Here is a 24677-nt window from a genome sequence, read left to right on the forward strand (position 1 = left end):
AAGAACTTGGCGATATCGAACTAGAGCCCTATCTTCAGACTTCGCAAGTTGGAACCTTTCCAAAAAAGTGCCACTACTGATGAAGACGTTCGAATAGATATCCAGGCTAATGGCTTGTTCGAATCACGATTCGGCAGATCGTTCTTGGGCGTGAAAGTGTTTAAATGCCTATAAATGCCTGGAGACAATCAAGAAGCTGAAATACGAGCAAAAGATAGTTAAAACGGCCTTCTTCTAGTCGTTAATCTACTGTACACGAGAAGCCGGTCCATCCGCATCAAAATCATACAGAGAATAGGTAACGGAATCGTTGATTTGAAAGAAGATTTGTATTTATTTGTGATCACTTACATCAGGACATAAATAAACATCACCCTTTTGCGTAGCTCCATACACTGCCTCCTTAGCGCGCGCTCCATGCTTCGGCTCCCTGCTGCGGAAACGTCGAGCGGAACTATTATAGAGGAAGGGCGGCTGTTGTTCTAAGTCTCTATAAGTTTTAAAATTTTGATTCAAAATCATATTCTACTTATTGACTGCTATTTTTCATATCTCTTGTTCATTATTCTGCTGTTTTTCTCTCCATCCCTCGCTTTTGATGCTTCTTTTTAACTACTGTCAGTATTTACAGTTTTATATAGGAGTTGACTTACACTCCAGAGTCATCAATTTACCTTTGGTCTGTCTACTCATATTTCTATCAATAATGCCGAGACATTATACTTGACGTTGGCCAATTAGGTGGCGTGAGAGGTAAGTTCTGAGTTTTTAGCGATAATTTCTTTTTCAGAAAATGGAGGAAAGCAACATTTCTCTTGAAGCGATGGATCAACAATTTGATGGAGGCGCACCACCTACCGGCTATTATCCACCTACAGCAGCACCGAGCTTACATAGAGCACCGCTTCGAGGTATTGCCAGTGTTCTAAAGCTGTATAGTTTTCCAGCTTTTTCCGTTTATGTGCTCAAATTTGCGCTTAAAGTAAACTGAAAACGAAAACGGGAACTTCTCGGAGAATGACAAAAACGAATGTAATTGGAGTCTTTAATTTCGAACCTGTTTCAAAGCCACAAATCATAGTCTTCAGTTTATAGTCAGTCCCATAAAGTTGCAACGCCATCGAACGTTTCAAAGGTTAAAGTTCAAATTAAAAACATACAGATATCTAGCAAAACCTATCCATTTGCAAGCCCGAACTTTTCGAACGTTCGCTTGCGTTGCAACTTAATGGGACTTACTATATCATAGCGTTATATGTTGAAAAGAAATGCAACTAACCACAAAGTTTACCAAATTTATTAAAAACGCTATATTTTTTTTGTCATTTTGCTCAACAATGTGCAACTGCTGTGCTGAGAAAGGAATTATGAAATGAAATCTTTTCTATCTTGAGTTGGCTTCGGTCTAATATATAGATTGATGGATCTTGAAAAGGGAATTGGAATAGTTGAATCCAGTTAAATTGGCTCAAAAATGAAAACATCAATTCATTGAATTTTGATTTTTTAACAATCAATTGATAGACAAGTGTTCTGCGCAGTTCTGAGTTACTAGCATGGAACTTCTTGTGAATAGTCATTTCTTTTTCGGCTCGAGTTTGAATGTTTACACGACCAGATTCAAAAATTCATGTTTAACGATCGTCCGTATAGAAGTAACGTTTACTGACATCAATATCGTGAAAATTTTCTCTAACTTCGTTAAAGGACCTTCTTACATATTCGATCCATGTTTTTGCGATGTAAAGCAACTGTAACTGAGTTTGAGGACTTCAACTTAAGTTCTAGGATCACTGCAGTTTTTTCAGCACTTTTTCGAAACTCCAAGATGCCTGGGTATTATTCATGGTTTGGTTGAAATTGATCTAAAGCAATGCAAGGCTTGATTATCATTGAGCAGCTAGACCATATTGTGAAATTCCGAGAGGTGCAGGCCTCAAATTAAGGTAATATTAGAGTTCTGGAACTGTTTTCAACATCCTCGGTCTAAGCTTTAGTTAGTGAATCCTAGTCAATGTTTTCTCAAATTTCCTCATTTTCAGTAATAACTGAAGAGAAGCACTGCCAATGAGTGGCTTAGTCACATTGGCTTGCTCTCAGTGGCCTTGCGATTTTTCTCAAAAAATTTAACACTTGCAGCTAATTAACAATAAGGGCAGTTTCAGTTGTAAGCTAAGCGTCAAAAGCGCCGTGTGCTGCTCCTGGTTGTTTATTTTGATAAGAACAGTATACACATTATAATGTGTTGACTTTTGTACGAGTAGTATTAGTAGTTGAAGTCTAAGACTTTATTGCTTAATAAGGCAATCCATAACAACTTAAAAGTAACTTTTACAGTAACTTTCATCGCTAGTCCAGTCAGCAATTTTGTTAAACAGTGAGCTTAAATTTCGTTTAAAAGCTTGTACGTCGTCCAAGATATATCAGTCCTTTGCGTAAAGTTTGTTGCTGTAGTCCACAGATCTAACAAAAGTTGTTGATCTAACAAACGCTCGTCTTCTGCGTTTTCTTTATAGCAAACATGAGTTTTGCGAACATCGTACGGGCATCGTATGGCGTTTCAACTCTAACAATCCCAGTTAGGAAAAGCACACGCTTTTGTTACCAGCTTGTTCTGCATAATCAGTTCTCTAAACTGAAAAAATCAGGAAATTGGGATCAAGCTTATTACAAGGCTTTTTATAATTTGCCACTTTCAACTCATTTCATACATCTGTTTTTAATAATTCTATTTCATCTTCTGTGGAAGGATGCCAGCCATACTTCACTTCCATAAAACAATGCGGAGAGTTCATAAAACTTGATCACAAACAATTTGTACTAAAGAGTGCAGTATATGGGATGTTGCGTTATAGATTGGTGAGCAAAGCAAAACAGTTCACTTCTTGTGAAATATGAAGTGTCCTACATTATCTCAAAACCTCAAATTATCTGAAATTTCAATATTTCAAATTATCTGAGATAAATATACCTAAATGTTACTTCTTGTAGAATTGTTGCCCCCTGAAGTAGCTCATAAAAACTGATCCAATGACAATGATTGCAAATTGATCTGATAATTCAGAACATATTTTCAGCACAGCTAGTTTATAGAAATCTGGTCAGTACTAAGTTTTTCTTATCTTATATCTTCAACTGCTGAGTGTTTTTGGGAGAAAAGTAAATGGTAACAGATGTTCACAAATCCATTCCAGCCAGCTATAAATCCAACGTGATTTTGCGGTTAGTGCTATAAAAGGGCTTATTTTTCCCTTGGATGGGTATATTGTGATCGGAATTTTTTTTGCAGATGCTTGATCAAATAGGTTCAACCCGCGCCTAACAAACTTAAAAAAGCAATATTCCTATAAATACGTTTCCCTTTTCTATATGAATATCGGTTCTAGATTTCACAGGACACTTGACGCCGTATCAGTCCTAATAAGTTGCTTAAAAATTGTCAAACTTCGAATATGTGGGAAGTGTGCAATTATTTTGTTTGATTCCAATTAATTGTTTCAGTATTGTCCCTTTCAATCAAAGAGAAAGAAAGAATTAATTTCTTCCTGCATTAGTGAAAATTTTAAAGTTTAAACGAGCTCAGAAATTTTTAGAGGTTAACACAAAATTAGGTGGTCTACAATGATCTGCCCAGGATTCATGAAAAACAAAGCATCACATTAAAATTAAGGATCTTTTCCGTTTGTGCCCCCCCCCAGTACGTTATGCTCCCCCCAGTGACAGAGCACGTGTCATTACATAGTAAATCATTATGTAAAAATATTGCACGTGCGTCTGGGGGTTGCAAATAATATGCACCCACTAAGCTGGGGGGGCACAAACGGAAAAGATCCAAAATTAATTTAGAAAATGAAAAGTTAAATTGTAGTCGTAACAAACTTAAACATAAAGAAAACTCTGCTTTCTGTCGTCGATCAGGGGTTGCTACATGTTATCAGAAAAAATCCATTTTTTGCGATAATTGTATTTTGAAATCGCAATCAAATCGAATCCCATCTTCAGTCTCTCGAAAGTGACACAACTTGACGGTCAACGCAACCACTAAAGATGATGATAATGCTAGAGATGATGCGAGATCAAAGCCACGGGCCTATAGAAGAACTCCTTCATCAGAACGTTCGTTCGATGTTATGACCTTCACTCCATTGTCAAATTTTGTCTCAAAAGCTTAGCAGACGTATGCAATTACAACGAGTCTTAGAAAAATCCGAAAAGCGCATGATTGACCTAGAATTCAACACATTCAACCTTTTGGTCTCTGCATGAATCCGCAGCTCAGGACCTACAGCATTGAATGATCTCGAAGTGATCGACGCTAGTATCCGCGAAAATGGACAAGAATTCTTACGCATACGTCACATCTATTATGGAAACCAGGTTTGGCTTTGCTTTTCTGCGAATCTGTTTCTACTGCTTGGGAGGATGTCGTTAGCTTCAAAGAAACTTGTCACCTCAGTTTCGTCCTCTACCATTGCTCACGAGGAGCAGCTGAACGGTTTTCTGCTCAGGTTTGAAATGCGATTTCAACCAAATTTTGTCTGCTTTATGTTCAACACTGGATTTTGAGCGTAAGAGTAATTCTCGCTCATTCTCCACGTTGGATAGATACTCGAGCATATTTTGATTGCTTCATGTTTGATTACTGCATATTTTTGAAGATCCACTTGACAGGTCTGCATATTGTAGCATTGGTTTTTGTTAATTTAAAATATGAAAAAAGTCAAAAGCAACCGTAGTTGTCGTTAATTGGTCTTGCTCGAAGTAAAACCTCTTCCACGAAGTGAACGCGTTTTGTTCTCGATTTTTTCGTGCGCTTGAGGGATTTAATTTAAGAGTAATGATGGCTCTACTGTTAGACATGTGAACAGACAACACCATTTTTATTAACTTCTCCCAATTTTTACTGAATAAGGGCCAAACTAGTCTAGTCAAAAGTTTGCATAAGCTGTTGAAGCAACAAGCCTTTCTGTTTGTTGCTCTGCTACCACTGGAGTCATTGCCTCCGCGCTGCCTCCTCGGCTTGTGATACATTTGTTCTTTATTGAACGCAAGGCATTTCTCACTTCATAAATCTGAGTGGTTGTCTAACGAAATCTCTATTGACAGACTACTACACCTGCCCCTGCTGCAACTTATTTTTTGTCCTAAACTTAGTGTCTTATAGGACACTTAGGACAAAAAATTAGACTTTCACTTCAACCGCTATAAAATCAAACCGCTATAAATAGTTAGAGAACCCAGGGTACAAATTTTTTTGGTCGCTAAAACTTGGAGGCACGTGCAGTTAGCAATTAGCACTTGCAAAAGTGGAATGCTAAGCTCTGCGGCCCTAGCTTAGCGGCCCGCTCGCAGCAAGGAAACATAATTTTTGGCGGTGAGGCCAAACCCACTAATACTTTAGACATTTCCCATCAAAACCTTTTGCAACGATTTCGATAGCGGTGAGGATTTGGAGCAGAAAATGATTGAAATAGCTGAACAAACAGGAAAAAAAATTAGAAAAACTGAGGAAAACTTCTCGTTCAATAATTTGCAAAACTGTACTCTTAATTTCAATTTTATTAAAGTTTAACCCCCTTCGTACCCTTTGGTTCTCTAAATAAGTTAGCTCATGAATCTTAGCCCCCCTCGGGGCCTGTGCCCAGAACTCGGACGCAAGCGCCCTCGTGTCAGGGTACTAAGTCCCTCGGTCCGCTAATATTCATGTGCTAACATAACTTGGCTGCTTCGCTATCAGAGGGAGAAGTTTGGTTTACTTCAACTCATGTACAGTTTTAAGAGAACTTTTCTTTCAGTAATCTGCAAAATTGTAATCTGCAAAATTGTACTAATCTTTCACTAATCTGCAAAATTGTACTCGCATGCAAGCGACCTCGTGTCAGGGTACTAAGTCCCTCGGGCCGCTAATATTCATGTGCTAACATAACTTGGCTGCTTCGCTATCAGAGGGAGAAGTTTGGTTTATTTCAACTCATGTACAGTTTTAAGAGAACTTTTCTTTCACTAATCTGCAGAATTGTTTTCTTAGCTTCAATTTCAAATGAAATTCCTTACTTCCGTACCCTTTGGTTTTCTAAATGCGTTAGAACAAAATCTTGGTCCCCTCGGGTCTCGTTCCCAGCACTCGGGCACAGGCGCCCTCGTGTCAGGGCACAAAGTCACTCGGGTGACTAAGATTTTGTTCTAACATGTTGTGTTTTTAGGGCCTGCTCATTTATAATTTTCTAATGTGTGATTATTTTCAGAAGTCAGGCCGCTCTCAGTCGACCAAGTGTTAGACCAGACAGAGGAAGATATGACGCCTGCGAGTGCCAGAAATAAACCAGTACGATCGGTTGAGGTACAACAAAAAATTGCCAACCTCAAAGTTTGGAGCATCAACACCTATAAATGCAGTAAACAGGCTAGTCACCTCAACTAATCAAAAGTCTTGTTATTCTTTTTTCGTTACCCCACCCCACCCTGCTAGGTGCATCAATAGCCACCACAGAAGTTGTCTCACATAATGTGCTTGCTCTTTTGGCTGTACACTATTTGGTGGCTGCCATTAGGTTTAGAAGTCAATATCATGGTACTCTATATCGAACACAGTTTTTGCATTACCAACAACTTTTAATAAAAATTGTAATCTATTCGCAGAAATTTCTTTAGTGTGTAAAGCGAAACTGTTGTAGGTGTTGAACGAGAAGCTAGGTCGGACAACAAAGACGGTGGATCCAGATATGGAGAAAAAGATTGAGACACTGCTGGACACACAGTCCAAGTATAACAGAATACTCACGTTGGCGAAGTCACTCAACACACACATGTACAATCTCCTGCAGGCAAGAGAGTTACAACTTATTTATATATGACCTCTGCCAATTAGCTTTGCGTTTTAACTTAGTAGAGCTTATTGACTATTTTCTGCCTGTTTAGGCGAATACCTATGCATTGCAAACATAGATGTGTCTTGTTGGCCATAGATTAGTGGACACTATAATGGAGCTATGGCAATATAAATTTGGTGGTTGGGGTATAATAGGAAAGTCCGAAAAGGGGCATGTTTCCTGGGTCAACGATATTAGGAGAATGTAGTTGACCGGAGTCTTGTTTAGACACAAAGATCGCTGGCCGAGCTCTTCTCTGAGCTCTCATTCAAACAACCAGGCCTGCAAACGTCCTTCACGACTAGTGCCAATACCCAAAAGTCCCTAATCAAGAACGGTGATAAACTCCTGAGTGCAATTCGATTCTTTATCGATTCCCTAGACACCCTTGTTAACAAAACTATCCAAGATACAGTTCTAACTGTCAAGCAGTATCAATCAGCCAGGGTTCAGTTCGATGCATACCGCAATGAAAACGAGCAACAAGCACTCCAAAGCCCAACAATGGGCTGTACTCCAAATGGTGCTGGCGTTTCGTCCCCAGCGACTGGGACAATTCCGAACTCGGCCTCGGATAATAATTTGGAACAACATAAGTCGAGATTTGAGTTGCTGCATAGAGACGTTGACATAAAATTGAAGCTTCTGGATGAGAACAAAGTGAGAAATGTTCAAATGTTTTGTTGCTATCTTGCAGAGGTATTTCTCTGGAAGTATCATGACGTCTGGGTATCAATTCACGCTCAATTTTGTTACTGTAGTCATTAGTGAGATTTTCGCTCAGTAGGATTTTTGTGGTCGTCTAGATGAGAGCGTGTGATTATGGTTCTTTAGACTGTGGTCTCAACTTAGTTTGGGGTCTTGTTATTTGCATAATTTCCTCATTGGAATCTTAAATGCCATCATGTTTAATTGCCCTCAAACAAAGTTTAGCAATTATTAATTGCTCTCAAACGAAGTTTGTAGCAATTATATTAGTCATGTCGGTTTTATGCAATTTTTCGCTTGATCGATCCCCCCCCCCCACCCAGATCAGCCCTCCCCTCACTTCACCCTATCCCGCAATCTCCACCCCTGTATATCGTTCTGACCATAAGGGCCACATGCAGCCAAAAACCGCCCCCACACCACTGTTGCCCCTTATGAGCCCCCCGGTGCACCCCCTCCCGCTGCGCTCACCTCACGCCCCTTCCATTAAACTAAAGCTAGCCTCACTATACCTTGGCTAGCTAGTGACAAAACCAACCGCTCGCCGGTCGTTTGAGAGCAATTCGCCCGACGTTTGTCGCTTATGTTATTAGCCCTGTTGGTCTTTTTTGTGCGCTTTCTGCCTTGACCTATCTGACTATTATTTCGTCTGACTCATTTGACCTATCGTCCTCATTAAGTTCTCTTGGAGACTTTCAGCTCCCTAGTCTCCCAGATATGAGATTCACAGAAACTGTATTGGAGACGTATACTCATGTTGTGAAGGGCGGTTCTTGGAGTTAAACCCTCCCCACACCCCACACACACTTCACCCCTCTGTCACATCCGTCCCCCTTTCTTCATACCCCCAATCCCCACCCATGAACATTGTTGCCCCCCTCTGTTGTAGCAGTTCCATTAAATAGCTCTAAATTATCAAGGATAGTTGCAAGGGATAATGAAGGGTTGCAAAACTGCTGAAAAAGCGTTTTAAGGGCAAAATATTAAAAAAGCTCAAAATGGCTCCGAAAAAAAGTCTTATATTTTTGGTCAGATGATCAAAAACGTCACCAAAGGCACTAATACTGGTTTACTTAGTTGGAAAAAAAACACCTTTGTTTATTAAAGTTGAGTTAAAACTACAAACAAACTGCTTTGAAAAGACCACACGTAATTGAAATCCGCTCGCTCAGCGAAAGCTCTTTCATACCTACTTTTCGCGCTCTCTCTCCCTCTCAGAATAATGAATGAAAGAAAACAACCCTAAAAACAACTAAATTTTTGACTTTTGTCCATCAGATGGACCTAAACACTTTTCTTAAGGTGAGCAATTTTACTGCCTCGAAAAAGCAGCCTCTAATATAGAAGCCACCGACTTAAAAATTTTATCGCTATTACTCTTCTTCGAGTCGTATAAATTCGCTTCAAGGCTGGTGGTTTTTTGGCCGCATGTGGTAATTGTGCTTTGATTTTAATTATTTTAATATCCGAAAAACGATAGCACGGGGATGTTATTGGTCTTTTCTTGTTTTATACAATTCAAAGAGCGACGCTGTCAATTGTATTGGGAAGCTGTCGTTTTTTTAATAGCCGCGAAGCGATAGGGTCATTATTTTGGATATCGTGGTTTTTTTAAATTCGTCGTCTCCATCGATTATTCTTGCGACCATTGATTTTTTCAATTTCAGTGACTTGTACTGCTTTGCAGTTAAAATTGTGTGCGTGACGTCATTTGTTCTTTTAGGTCAATTGCGTGACTTACCTCCTTGAGAAAAAATGACTTCTGAACTCACTTAAAGAACTTTGAATTTTATGAACATTTACTTGTTAAAGGTCAATAGTGTGCATCTAAGTAGTGCCAAACGTATGTGCCCTAATTCTTGAGTATAAGAGTCTTGATTTTTTTATTTAATTTTAATTTTAGTTCAAAATTTTAATTTTGAAAAGCTCTGAGGATTTTTTCTATTTAGAGCGTTTGTGTCTCATATAATGACGGTCCGAATCTAACCCAAAAAGTCTAGTGGTCTATTAAAGGACTGGTGGTCAATCCGTCTATCTTATTTTTTTAGTTGTTTCAATTATACAGAAGGCCACATGCATCTATAGCGGCTATTTTCTGGCAATCTGCGGGCTATGTTGATAACTGTTCACACATTTTCATGATTTTTGATGTTAAATTGAAGTGATGTTTTTGTCACGCCGAAACAGGAAGTGGAGCGAAAAAGCGAGTGATTTTGTGGCGTGAAATTGTTCACTGTGATTCTAAAAGGGAGTGGGGAAAGCGGTGTTTGAACAAAAGTTTGCTTTCTCGATGTCGTTTTGTTCACATGCGGCAATTTGACTTGATTTTTGCTGTTTTTTCAACTTTGATGACCTTATTTTCTAAATTGTTTTCCCAATCCATTCATCTTTTCTTAGCCTAGTTTTTTGTTTAGTGAACGAAAATTCTTTTGAATTGCTATGTCTGCTATGTTTTTTATTTTTTCGTCGAGATTTTTTTGAACAATATGACGTCACAATCACCTCGAACCTTACTTTTCAATTCGTTCATGCAATTTGACTTGAGCTGCGTGCGTGACGTCATTTTTCACTGTTTGTGGTAAGTTTTTTTTTGTTCATTCGGCTGATTAATTTTTTTTGTCACACGTGACTTTACCTCACTCTGAAGATTGAATTCCTCACTCTGAAATTGACTTTAGTTGAAAGAGATAAAATCAAGGGAGTTTGTGTCCTTCTGATTGAAGTTTGTTTGAGAGCAGATAATAGAAGGAGCAATAAGTTAAACACAATTAGTTACATTGTTTATCAAAATATAATATCTCAGCATTTAATGAAAAGAAGTTTTTTTAGTCTGCTTCTTTTTATCTTTTTGAGACTACAGACCTACGAAGCTATTGCGGCTATGTTCTGGCATCCTGTCAGCTTTATTTGATTTTCGTCACGGGGGATATATAACGGTGGATATTATCCGCCAATTTGCAGGCTGTTTTGCCATTTTTCCGCATGCGTTATTGGCGCAATTCAGTGCTTCGTAATTCCAAATCTTATTGTACACAAGAGTTACTTAAATTCTTGTCTATTCCAAGTCTTAAATGTGGCATAGTTATAGTTGCATATCTTGCTATCAGCTTCTTGTTATGTTTCGCAGTCTTGATGTTACTTATCTCTTTTAAAAAAAATAGGGATCAAAAATTTGATTGGGGACATCTGCCTGCCTGGAGGTTGATGATTTAGCGAATTAAGTTGGTTATTGTTAGTGTTAAATTTAATTTTAATATAATTGAAAGCCATAAGCTATTTACCAGTCGCTTCTTTATGATACAGTTTTGCTATGGGTGTCTCTTGCATATGGTTATTAATTGCTCTCAAACGAAGTTTGTAGCAATTATATTAGTCCTGTTGGTCTTTTTTTTATGCGATTTTTCGCTTGACCGATTTTTCGTCTGACGCTTTTGACTTTTCGTCCTCAAAAACGGGATAAACAGGTAGCGCCCAGCGGGCATTAAGTACTCTTAGAGCCTTTCAGCTCTGTTTCAGCTCAAACTGTTTTGGAGACTTATACTTATACTTATGGTGTGAAGGGCGGTTCTGAGAGGTTGAGAACCCCCCCCCCGTTGACCCCCATCCCCACCGCGCTGTTGCCCCCCCCCCCCCAACCCAGTGTTGCCCCCATCAGCCCCCAGTGCACCCCCCCCCCCCCCGTTGACCCCCATCCCCACCGCGCTGTTGCCCCCCCCCCCCAACCCAGTGTTGCCCCCAGTGCACCCCCCCCCCGTGGCTAGCTACTGACGAAGCCTAACCGCTCGCCGGTCGTTTGAGAGCAATTCGCCCGACGTTAGTCGGTTATGTTTTGATTCTTTGGCTTAATCAAAAAGCCGATCCGTTTACAAAGTTTGATTATTTCGGATCATCTTGATTTTGTTCCAGCTGAAAGTGATGACAAGGCAACTCAGTCTGTTGGAAGCAGCGATGGCCTCATTCATGTCTGGGAATGCAGAAGAACTAGACTCAGTCATAAAAGAATTTAAAGTCAAAGTTACAGAACCAGTACCGCCTTCGTTCCTGGAATTGCGCTGATGGTTCGATCAAAGCAGAAACCATTGACGGACAAATAATGGGTCAAATTGCACAACTGATACCATCAACAGCTTTAACCACAAAGATTGTCATCATTGATAATAGTGATACATACCTAACGCAGCACAAATATCTACAAGAAAGTCAATAATGCTTGTACTACTGTATCATAAGGCAGCTTCAAAATCTCACTTAGTAATTGTTTCCTGCATTGTATGTGCAACTATGCTGTATTACCTTTGCGGATTATTTAAGCATATCACAACTTTTGTAAATTAAATCAATTTGACCTACCATAATGCTTCTATTTATTTGACTTCTAAATATTTTGAATTTTATTCAACTAATAGAAATGGTTCACGACTTACAACCCACGCACAACACGTCTACTTTGAAACTTGAGTTCGTCAAGATAACTGCATAGCTAGCGCAAAGCCTTCTGATGTAGTAAAATTGACACAAAAATCAATGTCTTTAGAAAATTAGCTGATATTCGCTCCGAGTGGTATAACGAGATTATCAGCGACTGATGTGGGTAAGGTTGTATGTTGCTTCATGGGTTAATTTGTCAGTGATGTATGTATAAATATGGTAACTTTAGTTTTATAAACTACTTTGATGGTTTTGTTTTAATTTTGACCATTCATTAAATGTGGAATTCTTTTTGTTTTAGTTGAAAATCTATAGTTCTGCTGATTGTGTCGCATTTCCGAGGGGTTAATAATTACTTTTTATTAATCTTCTGGAAATATTGTTTAAATTTTGCAAATTGTATAATTTCACTTAGCTTTTGTCAGGTTATGACAATAATAATCTGTCAATAATATCCAGCTCATTGTATTTGAAACTTTTTAAGCCCCAGAAATCAAATATTTTGGCGTGGGTAGAATTTTTTATAAATTGCATTGGAGTGGGGAAAGATTTCTCAGAAGAGTTAAAGTCCGCGTTGAGCTTTGTGAAATTGTCTTGTTTTTTTGGGATCGTTCGTCGCCGATCCAAAACTTCTAAAAAATTTTAATAGAGATGTTCTTATTCAAATCGTATTTTTGCGGCACTCATCTCCGAGAGCCCACATTCTGAAATATAAAACCCAAATTGCTAAGGAAATTTCTGATTTTTAGATTGCAATGTTTTCCGCGACACTTTTTGACAGTTTTGAACAGTTTTGTGCTTGAGTTTTTAATAGCCGCACAGCGATAGCTGGGGCTGTTATTGGCCTTCTCTTGGTTTTTTACAATCCAAGAATTGGATTGTATTAGTGCTCTGTCTTTTTTTTGTAAGATGTTTTCGCACCTTTTTTCATGACTTTGAGCTTTCAAAACGGGATAAACAGGTAAAGCTCAGCGGGCATCAAGTTTCATTAGAGGCCCTTAGCCGCGTTTAGTAGTTCTTCAAGTACTCAGAGTGGTGAAGCTATTGGGAAGGCCGTAATTCAAGGTTAACAGGTCATTTTCAGAAGTTTTTGAGCCCAAAATGTTGCAATTTTTTCGGATTTTTTGTTGGACCAGTCTGAAATTGAGGTTTGTAAAAGTTGGTAAAGGTCTTTTGCAAGACGTAATTACTTTTTATGGCCATTTTAAGAGCTATATGTATTGCTACAGCAAACATAAACACGGTAATTTTTTCTAATTTTTGAAATTTTTTCAAGTTTTTTGAATATTTTTGTTGTTTCAGCTCTTGGGTGTCACAATAATAGGTTATTTTATAGTTTCTAGCGGTAATGGAATGGTTTTCAACTTCACGAATTTTACCAATTTTTTTTGATAAAACTAGCAGTTTTTTCCAATTTTCTGACATTAATTGTCTTTATTAAAGTTTTCCAATTTTCTGACATTAATTGTCTTTATTAAAGTTTTCCAGCTCCAGGGGGCAAGAAATCTCGACTAGGATTTGCTAATATTTTAATGCAAAATTTTTATTGGCCATGGCATAAGCCAATTTTTTTCAAATTTTTGAAAATTGTCAAATTTTAGGTTTCTCTAACCTGAATAGCCAAAATATTTCCTTTAGGTTTTGATAATAGGTTACTGCATAGTTTCTAGTGGTAATGGGTGATGTGTTTCAAGATTTTAATATTACAAATTTTAGCGATTTTCAAATTGTGATTTTTTCTTTGACTTCCTGAAATTTTAGTCTTTTTCCTCAGTGGCCAGGGGCTTGCTGCTATTGAGTTTGCTAGTATGTTATTGCAGAGCTTGTAGTGGCAACAAAATAGTTTTCTGTTTTTTTAAATTGCAAATATAAGTGATTTTTTAAAATAAAGCTTGCAATTTAAATTTTTTTGTTTTCAAATTTTTTGAGTTTTTTTGTCATATTTTGAGTCTAACTATCTTTATTGGCCAAGAAAACTTTCTAAATGTTGCAGATAAGATTCAAGACTGAACTCCAGAGAAAAATGAATTTGAACATTTTTTCCAGACACATTTTCGAAAAATATCTTTAAATTTTTCCTTTTCTTTTGAAGATTTTTTCACATTTCTTTTTGAAGCATTTGTCATTTTTTTCGAGATTATCTTTAGTGTCAAATTAATCTCTTTCAAGGGTTTTGCGTGAGTTAATGACTATATTGCATTGTGTCATAAATGGCCTTCAGGTTAAAAGCTTCAAGAGTTTTAGGAATAACTGTTTTTTTGTTTAGTTTGATTCTTTTAGTTTCTCAACTTTCGAGATTTCTTCTTTTTGGCTGGGATTGTTCAATTGATCTGCTGGTCAGGTACATTAGGTCTGTTTTTCATTCAATTTCTTTGGATTGTATTTCAGGACTTGTCCTGCTATGTTTTTTTATTTCGTCGTCATATTGTTGTTACGACCATATGACGTCACAGCCACTTTTTGTCCATTCGTTCATGCAATTTCAACTGAATTGCGTGCGTGACGTCATTTTTCGGACTTAGCTGAGCGAGTCGAGTGCGAAAACGGTGTTTGAACAAAAATTCGGTTTCTCGGTAGTGGTTTTTTGTTCACATGCGGCAATTTCACTTTGATTTTTACAGTTTTTTCGATTTTTTGGATCGGATTTTTTTCTAAATGGTTTTCCCAATCCGTTCATAGTCCGTTCTTGGTCTGGTTTTCTGTTTAGTTAATGAAAATTCTTTGAATTGTACGTCAGGACTTGTCCTGCTATGTTTTTTTATTTCGTCGTCATGATTTTTGTTACGACCATATGACGTCACAACCACTTTTTGTTCATTCGTTCATGCAATTTCAACTGAATTGCGTGCGTGACGTCATTTTTCGCACTTAGCTGAGCGAGTCTTTTGTTCATTTACTTTATTAAAATTTTGGTCACACTTTACTTACCTCACTCACAAAAATGACTTCCTCGCTTTGAAATTGTCTTTTATTTACTTTAATTCAAAGAGATAAGGTCAAATGGGTGACACACACCCATTTGACCTTATCTAAATGAAGGTCATTTGAGATCAGCTAATAGAGGCAGCACTAACCTATACAGATTTTTTATCAAAATATAACATCAACCTTCAATGAAAAGACGAATTTTTTTGGTCTGTCGTTACTGTTTTTTTTAGACTGTCGATCTACGAATCTATTGCGGCTATTTTCTGGCAATCTGCCAGCTATGTTTTTATATTTGTCTCAACTTTAATACGAATTTTTGCACTGCAATCGGGCAAGGAAATTTAATTGCCCAGGCTCATTAAATAAAATGGAAGGCGAGCCCAAATTGATCAGCCATAATACAAATGTGAATTTTCAGGATTCAATTTTTTTGTGAGCTGATTAATTCTTCAGATTTTCATAGTACTAAATGGCGGTCTACCGCAACAAGAGATATTGACAAATGTGGGTGGCTGTTGGTAATGATGATCTTCATTAAGAGTATGCAGTTGATATGTTCCGAGTCAGCAGCTTTCAAATTCAATTTTTTTTGAATTTTTCGAAAAAATTGTCACATCCTAAACGATGTTCTTTAAACCCTTGTTCCACCTGACGTTTTGGCAAATGTTGAACGGGTTGACTGAAAAACGGTTGCGGGTTGACCCTAAACCAACCTTGATTAGCTGCATGAGTGGCTAACTCGAATCCATAATAAATCATCATACTTATTCTGGATTCGAGTTAGTCACTAGCGCAGCCAATCGAGGATGGTGAGGTCAACCCGCAACCGTTTTTCTCGGATTTTTTGTCTTCTGATATCGGAACAAGATCTTTTTACGGAATTAACAGAGAAGCATATCACTCACTGCAGTAGAAGCAGTCGTCAAAAGCTTTGTGAAACCGTTCTAGTAGTGGAGAATAGGCATAGTTTTTAACTTCATTTTTTGACCTGCAAAAATCAGTTTTGAAGCTATGCGCGCAACAAGTGATAGCACTTCCAGCAGAACCATTCGTTGAATACCTCAATGACTCGATTTACCTGTTTTGCTCCCGATCTAACGAATCTCTGCATCTGAGCTGCAGCTCAAACTAGAGTGGATTCCTGGATGTTAGAGTTGTCTAACAGGACTTGATTTTACCGGACGGATTGAAGTCAGAACCCAGACCCCAGGACACGAAAGAAGCCTTCTAGTTAGAATCTGTGACGTCCTGGAAGTATTTTTTATCATATATTAAGTGATAAACTATGTAATTGCTGTCTATTCTTTTTCTTCCATCTTCGAAATTTCGAAAGAGCTAACATTTATTACAAAAGTCTGAAGTTATTATTCATCTTTACGCTATGTCAACATTGATTTAGTTGAAATAATAACTCCCGGACTGCTACTGAAAAAATACTGACTACCTTAAATCCTTGATTGAAAGAGTAAAAAATTAAATATTGCAAAGCTAACCATCTTTAAAAGTAGCTATAAAGTGGCCTAAAGTGTTTCTTTTGCGATTACTATTTTGTTTGGGTGCCGGGACACATCACATCAGGTTTTCGGAAACTGTATTGACGCTCAAACTTAGTTAGTTACATACAATTATTACAGTAAATTAATAACGGCAATAAATTAATAAGCAGCCCGATCTTTAGCTGACATGAAATCATTCTTTAGTGATATCCAAACTAACTGTACTGTGAGAAGCGAATAAATTGATTAAGTGTAATAATTTGCTTTAAGTAATTATTAAGAGTAATAATAATGTGACGTTGTCTAAAGCAACAATTGAACATTTCGAATAGTATTCCAAGAAACTATCGTTAAAGACACACTACGTACTATTTATTTAAAGTAAACACTGAACCTCACCAATTGTAAACAACTAAATTAGAGAACAGATTTATCAGCTAAAGTTAAGTTGCCATTATATCGTAACTGTAAACTTGAAAGAATTGAATAAAAGGTATAAGAACAGATACTCACTTTATATTAATTTATCAGCTAGCTTGAAGATTGAAGGTTGTCGATCCACGCTTCTGGAGAACATCCTAAACTCAACATCTTCGTGCAGTAACCGCATGCAAGAAAGACCACAAAACAACTGGAAGCAAGCATTACCAACCTGCAACAATACATAAATCTTGTGGCATCACATGGTGACAGGAAGGAAGACAACCACCATTTCTTCATCGGCTGAAATATGGAAAAGCAGTATCTGGTGGTTTGACAGCGAAAGAAGAACAATCCTATGGAATTTGAAAGTGCTAGAAAGAAAGGCCTACAGCCAGCAGCGAACAGGTTCGTCAAAAACCACTATGTGCAATAAATTTATGATGTTTTATGAGCGCTCAGTCAAATATCAGTCAAAACTGAAATCATTTTTTTGAAAATGAATGATGATCATGGTAAATCATTTAAAGGTGCTATTTTCTCTATTTTCATATCATCTAGCCTCTAAAATTCTGTTTTTTTGACCCTAACTCAAACAATTAGTCTTGTTTTTGAATTCTTAGTCTCGTTAGTCTGACTTTCCACTGTCTTTTGTTGTTGTCTTCAATTTTTTTGTCTCTTAACTATAAGCGTTATAACTTTCTAAAAACAGTTTTAAGTAAGATTTTGAAAACAAATTTTCTAACGTAAAATGGCACAACCAAATATTGCCTTGAAACATTACGGGGGAACTGAGAAAGAAAGTTTTCGTGAATTTGAGAGGTTACTTAGAAGTATTTTGGCAGTAGGAGGAGTTGATCCAGGTCAACATGCAAATTTTCTCCAGCTTCATCTTAAAGATGCAGCCTTACGATTTTTTCAGTTATTGCCTGAGGCAACCAGAGCTAATTTTGAAAACAGTCTCACTGCTTTGAGAGACCATTTTTGTAACCCTCAGCTTCGTAAAATACACCTAATTAAGTTTGAAAGTGTTAAATTTGATCCAAAAACTGATTCACCGGAAAATTTCTTGGTAACGCTCCGAAATTTGGCAGTAAGAGCTTATCCTGACCCAATACCACATGTTGTTCCCGCAGCTGACCCAGCATTAGATGCAGTAGCAGAGGCCGCAAGAATAGCTGCATCTAACGCCGTAAATGCACAGAACTTACTTTTTGCACAGACAGAGCGAGATCATCAAATAAGAAGACTTTTTGTTAAAAGTATGCCAAGTTGGCTTAGAGCAAAACTTTTGGAACAACCGGATAACGCTACCATTGATGATCTTTGTCTTTTTGCTCGAAAACAAATTGCCATCCATAGTTTGTGTAAAATGGACGATTATGCTGACGCAGCTTTTAACGAAGTCAGCTCAAGTACTATTTATGAGAATTTAGTAAACGCACTGTCAAAAATGTCCCAGATTCAAGAAAGTATGCAAAATCAGGTCAGCGAGTTAAGTAGACAATTTGAGGAACAGAGAGTTAGTTCAGAGAATCAGCAAGATAGAGGTCGTGAAAGAAATTTTAACAACTACAGAGGAAATAATTACAGAGGAAATAACTATCGCGGAAATAATAATAATAGAGGAAATTACCGAGGGAATAACAACAGAGGAAACAATAATTATAGAGGAAATAACTTTCGAGGACGAAGAAATTACCGAGGCAGAGGTAATCAAAATTTTAATCGAGGAGGAGGACAATTTACAAATCATGAATACCGAGGACCCGTTAATCATGATTATTTCAATAACCAGAGTTCGTCTAACCCTCCAATGCAGAGCTCATCTGCTCCACCCGCCCCTCAGGGGTCAGTCCAAGTTACCCCACCCCAAAATCCACAACCCCCTGACCAAAGTGGTGTGACAGGCTATACCAAAATTGTCTGTCATCTATGTGGTTTTCCAAACCACTTTGCTTCCGAATGCTACCTCAACACTAATCGAAAAAGAGGAGGAGTTAGTTTTCCATTCAGAAGAAACCCAAAAAACTAAAAGAGCCACATGCTATTGAAGCCAATCATCTTTTTTTAGAATAATTTTCACTAGAACCAAAATGTAATGAATGGTTTTGATAATGCATGTAATTATGATAATTCTCTTGACAGTTCTTCTGATGAGGAACTTGATAACAAACTTTGTGCCGTTATACCTCTTGAAGGTGATGTCCTTAACTACGTCCGAATTGTTTTTGATGAAAAAATTCGACGTCGTGCATTAATCGATACTGGATCGTGTGCCAATGCCATTCCGAAAGCCTTATTAAATAATTTTGAAAAGTTAAATGTCAAGTTTGAAATCAAAAAACCGTGTTTTGAACAAGTTAAGCTAGCACCGGGACAGCCAGTTGACATTGAATATGCAGTGGAAGTAGAATTTTGTCTTGGAAAAAACAAATGTTTGGACGAATTATTAGTTTTACCCAAAATGAACTGTTATTCTGGGTAACCCTTTTTTCCAAAAGAACAAGTTGTGGATCTGTCCCGCTTTTAAATTACTCAAATTACCTGATATTACTTATCAATTGAATGAAATCAAACCTAAGTTTGATAGACGACAATTTTTGCCTAAACTGAAGAAAATTCCAGTTTATCTCGCCAAAAAACATGTTTTGAAACATGCACAATCATTAGGAGTTGTTGAACGCTCCCACGGTGCCCTAAAACGTATTCTCAAGCTGAATACCAATGAGCAAAGGGCAAATTGGTATAAATATGTTCCTCTCGCTACTTATATCCATAACACCTCATTTTATTCATCAATTGGTCGTACACCTTCTTCGATTTTTCATGGAAGTGAACCAATCAAACCTCTTGATGTTCGTTTGAGTAATAGATCATTGAAAACAATGGATCCAAGATCAGACTTTGTTATTGAACTGCAAGATGCCATGCAGGAAAAATTTGCTCACAATAAATCGAGGTTAATAAGTAGCTACCAACAGTACCGCAAGTACTATGACCAAAAATCAGAAGCCAATCCACTGAAGCTTCATCAATTTTGTCTCGTCTTAAACCCTAAGCTCACAAACCAAAATGATTTTGCAAGCAAGTCATTGCAAGTTTGGCTACCACTATATCGTGTTGAGAAAGTTCTTACTAATTCGAACTATTTAATACGAAAAGTAGGAACCCCATTCACTCAATGTGTCCACCGAATTCGCTTGAGGCCATATGAGCCAAGCGAGCCGCCAGTAGACTTTGACAATATTGATCCAAGCCAATTTGTGCCTGAGCCAGTCTTGGGTAAATTCAGGCAAAAACCTGAACTTTTCGATAATGAGTTTCCTAAATTGTTCGATCACTCGTTCATTGACGATGTACCATCTCAAACCCCCCAACAGCTGGAAGATGAACCTCCAGCTACCACAACTTTTGTGTTCCCATTAGCCGCCCCTCATGTTCCAGCCCCAATTCATGGTCCAGCTCCGCCCCCACCCCCAATGCCGCCTCCAGCTCCAGTTCCGATGGTTCTTCCGTCACCCGCTCCACCGGTTGCTCCCCCAGTACAACCAGTAGAACAAGCAGAAGATATTAATGAAAATCATCCTCAACAAGACCAGGAGGATCAAATATTTCTGGATCTAAGAGAACCACCGGAGCCGCAAGCGCCATTGGAAGTGATAGAGGAGGAACCAGAACCAGCTCAACAGAAAGTTCAACCGGAGTTCGAACGAGAACCTGAACCGCCTAACCCGTTCATGTTTTTTCCCGAACCAGACCCCCCAGTTATTCAACAGCCGTCTCCGAATGAAGTCCGGAGACCACAACCCCGTTTTGAATTACCCCCCCAGTCCAATTCAACCACGAACGCCGCGAAGGGTTTCATTTAACCCTACTGTGTCCACTAGTACTGAGATAATTGAGACTCCGATACCACAACCTGGTCCTAGTCAACAATCCATGAGAACTATTGATGGTCCTTTTCCGCTTCCGTTTTCTCGATTTTCGAAAGAACAAAAGCGCGAAGCGATTTAAAAGTCTACACAAGATCCAACAAGACGACTTGCCTTTGGCCGAGGGCCATCTCGTGCTACTAAATTTGACAAAAAAGAGAGTCAACGTGTAATGGAGGAGCGCAAAGAACAACAACAGCAAACGTCATCGACTTCTACTAGCGCGCCTCAATCTCCAAAGCAACCATCTCCGCTACTTGATCTGATACCAGGATCTCGTCAACGATCACGAATGAATGCCGAGCGTGAGAACGAACGCCGGAAGTCGCGTGGCGAATCAAATGCAATTTTTGGAGATAATTTTCATCTTTACTTTAAACAAGAAGACATTAAAAAATGTCCATTTTCAGTGGCACAAGCCGTCTCAGCAGAGTCTCCGATCAAAAATCTTATAGATTTTAATGCTATAAACCCCCCTGATGTCCAATCAATCAACCCTAACTTTCAAGTAGGATCTCTAGTGTCTATTTTTGATCCACAATCCAATCGTTTTGTTTATAACTTAGTCACAAAATCTAAAGACGCTCACAAAGCATCTTACTCATGTCTTGAACAATGTCTCCAAAGTTTCAAAAAGCAGATTGATGATTTCAATATAACCAGCTTAGCCCTACCCCAGCTTGAATGCTTTGAGAATGGCCTTCACTGGCCCAAAGTCTGTCAAATTATTTTAAAAATTTTCAAAAATTCTAACCTAAATCTTTATAGTTATGTTTAAACATCATAAAAATCTAAAAAATTCGAAATTCCAAAAACATTAGCTTAGCTGTTTAGTTTTTCTAAATATTATTATCTACCACCCTAATATCTTACCCATTCACCATTTCATTGTATTTACTATTATTTAACCAGAATTTAGACTTTGTTTGTGAAAGTCGCAAAATTTACCCCATAAAAATTGTGTTGAAAAATTGTTTTTCAGCGAAAACTCACTCTAGTATTACTTCTTTTATGTATTTTTGGCTATTCCTATCGATATCCTAATTACTATCACAGTTTCCTAACATTTCTTTAAGTTTTGATATAAAAACCTAAAAATTTTTCAAGGTCATTTTTCAAGGTCAAGATGACTTCTGACAAACTTTCCTTGCATCTATTTTCTATTTAACACCATTGCTATCGATTGTGACGCATTTCAATGAGATTGGAGGAAAAAATTTTTTCATCTTTTTTTCTACAAAGTCCGAAAATTACTAAATTTTTCCAAAATTTAAGATTTTTTCGCAATAACAGTTTATAAATGTTTCGGTTAAAAATGAGTTATGCGAAACCTTTTTAAAATTGTTTAAACCTATTGTCGTGTTACTTGATTGTAAAATGAATCTGTATGACAAAAATTTTATTCATTTTGTGATCACAATAGAATAATGAAATGTTCTTTTTGCTGAGTTTTCCTAACTTTTTTTGACTTTTCTGCGTCCTCACAGTCCCTATCACTCCTCAAACGCTTTGTAGCGCGAGGAAGGATTATACCATTGGCTTTACTAGCATCGTATGCGCTAGTAGATCTAAATTGTATAAAAATTAATCTTTCATTAGATCTTAAGAAACTTTCTCTTTTTCCAAACAATTATTTTGCACACAAAATATTCATAAACTAACTCTTGATCTGGAAATTCAACCAATGGCTCGCAGTGGTAACCCTGAGGTTCCTCAAAATGCTCGCAGACCAGCAGAAAAGCTGCTTGCTTGCGCTCTTGATCGTAAATCTCCCAAGGAAAGCGCACCCAAGCACTGATATCGGTGTGATACTCATAGTATACACATATATCCGTTTTCTGAAGCATGGCCATGCCAAGGAACTAAACATTTAGTTTGTTATTTTGGTTGTTAGTCAATTACTTAAAACAGCAAAAATAAAAAGTGGTTATTACCCAATAATCGCCTACGGGAAGTGGATTGTCGCGGTAATGAACAATTTCAAACGGATTAGGAGTATACCCGAGTACAGTTTCACAATGCGTTTTAAACTCCTCTCCCAGCATGTGATTTCCACATTGAAACCGTAGGGTATTACATTTTGCTTTGCGCAGACGTTCTGCTGTTCCATTGGTTTCTAAAGGAAAAACATTTAAATTCTTCGGAATAATCTGTAATATTCTAAATGTGTGGAAGAAAAAAAATCAATTTGACCACGTGCTTGATTTTTGGCCGGTCAGCAAGTAAGACAGACTTGAAAAGATGCACTGGCCATACTCGTCTGCAAGTTTTTTGTTCCCAGTAATATCGGGAAAACCCAGAGTACAGAATCCTACAAATTTATCGCAGGGGTCATTTTTCCATCGCAGCTCGAGTTCACTGCACAATTCCCTTTTTCTCCTTTCACCAACACTAGAGACAGTTATTGATTTTACAGCCTTGAATTCCTTGTAACACTTGTCACACCCGCGTATATACCTATAAAATTATGCTTGTCATGTTGATATGTAAATTACAAAACGCACACAAAAACGATTCAAACAGTTGAGTTGATGATATGATGGTTCGTATACTTACTCAGTGACAGTCCGTCAGTGAAACTGGGAAGTGTAAACTCTTTTTCCATTAAAGCATCATACAGTAGCTTTTCTTGATAAATGTGCTTTCCCGACTTACTGACGTGTACAGCCTTTAAACAATCTTCAGCTTGCTTGAAGGTGGGAACGTAAAATGAGCCCAACATTAAATTCTTTTCCTCCTCGAGAGAAAATTTAGAGAATTTTTCGTCCCAATACCGTGTGTTGTCGGATGTTATAGCCTTTTCGCGTTTGTTAAAACGTTTCCCCATTTGTAAATATCTCACTATCTTACTATACACTACTTCTTCCATATTAAATCTGAAAATTTTTTTTGTTTTTGCATTATTGTTTTGACATTTTTTGACTGAACGCCCAAGAATAGAAAAAACATTCTCTGAGCTAGTAAGTCGAGTAAATTAAAGTAGGAGTCAATCTAAAACAAAGGCTACAGCCTACAAATACCTAACACAAGGTAAAAAGTTTAGTCTTTAGTTTGAGTTAGTAAACTAATGCTCATTCTCGCCTAAAGCATTTCTTGTAAATTGCATAGCCCACCCATGCAAGCCCAAACACAGAAGAAATAATAAGAATTATGTCAAGCACTGGAGCAGATTCCTCCCCACTGGGAGACACACACAGAGGAGGCAGCTCCTGGCTCCAAATACGAGTGCCATCAGGCACCTCCACAAAACTCCCATTGCCGCAACAATAGATTTTGTGTGCGCAATTTTTTCTCAGTACAAGCAAAAGCGTGACTGATCAAAATGGCGACAAAACAAAGTTTCAACATGATTGCAAAACTGAAAACAATTCAAAATAACTTACCAAGAAACAGAATATTTAGTTTTACCTGAAGTCTCTCAACTCTTAAAAAGAGGAGTGACAGAAATTTAAATCTAAAACACAAAACATTGGTTAATACACATCAAAAAACATTGAAGAATTGACACCTAAAAACCTAACCTAAACCTAGTCCTATGTTTAGAAATACGGTGAGGTCCAAAGTTTTACTTATATTCTGTATTCTTATTGAAGCGACGTACTCATCGGAAGTTATTGATAAGTTCGATTCAGTTTTACGCAAGGGAATATTTTTTAACGAAGAGCCGAAAATTTTACTTGCCGAGAAATTTGTCCCAGTTCAGTTTCTTGTACCATTTCCAACATATAATTTCACGCTGAAGCCTGAACTCACAAATTTATTGAAAAATCTTAATGATCGTTGGAAATTTCCATCTGTATCATGTTCACTCGACTTCGCAACTAATTTTGCATCAAACATATCATCATTTGACATCAATTGGATGCAAACCAAACTAGAATTGGAAGTCGACC

The 24677-nt window shown here is 37.7% G+C and overlaps 2 protein-coding genes across 2 annotated transcripts in view; both read left to right on the top strand.

Moving 5' to 3' along the window:
* Positions 1 to 277: 277 nt before the first annotated feature.
* On the top strand, positions 278 to 12038 carry LOC142345319 (arfaptin-2-like). The gene is made up of 6 exons (XM_075397315.1): positions 278 to 298; positions 791 to 911; positions 6246 to 6403; positions 6675 to 6824; positions 7098 to 7529; positions 11484 to 12038. The coding sequence occupies exons 2-6, from the start codon at positions 794 to 796 to the stop codon at positions 11631 to 11633; spliced, it is 1008 nt and encodes a 335-aa protein (XP_075253430.1). The 5' UTR covers positions 278 to 298; positions 791 to 793; the 3' UTR covers positions 11634 to 12038.
* A 7109-nt stretch (positions 12039 to 19147) lies between these two features.
* Positions 19148 to 24677, top strand: part of LOC142345715 (methylcrotonoyl-CoA carboxylase subunit alpha, mitochondrial-like) — a 151540-nt gene continuing 146010 nt past the window's right edge. The window contains exon 1 of the mRNA XM_075397985.1: positions 19148 to 19157. The gene's annotated coding sequence lies outside the window, so the exon portion shown is untranslated. The remainder of the gene's footprint in view (positions 19158 to 24677) is intronic.

This window comes from Convolutriloba macropyga, chromosome 9 (assembly GCF_964194025.1).
Source record: "Convolutriloba macropyga chromosome 9, txConMacr16.3, whole genome shotgun sequence".
Lineage (NCBI taxonomy): Eukaryota > Metazoa > Xenacoelomorpha > Acoela > Convolutidae > Convolutriloba > Convolutriloba macropyga.

Excerpts from the sequence above, each read along its gene's own strand:
- LOC142345319 (XM_075397315.1), top strand. The coding sequence starts at position 794 with ATGGAGGAAAGCAACATTTCTCTTGAAGCGATGGATCAACAATTTGAT. Across the intron at positions 912-6,245 it reads ACATAGAGCACCGCTTCGAG|AAGTCAGGCCGCTCTCAGTC; the intron begins GTATTGCCAGTG and ends GATTATTTTCAG. Across the intron at positions 6,404-6,674 it reads CCTATAAATGCAGTAAACAG|GTGTTGAACGAGAAGCTAGG; the intron begins GCTAGTCACCTC and ends AAACTGTTGTAG.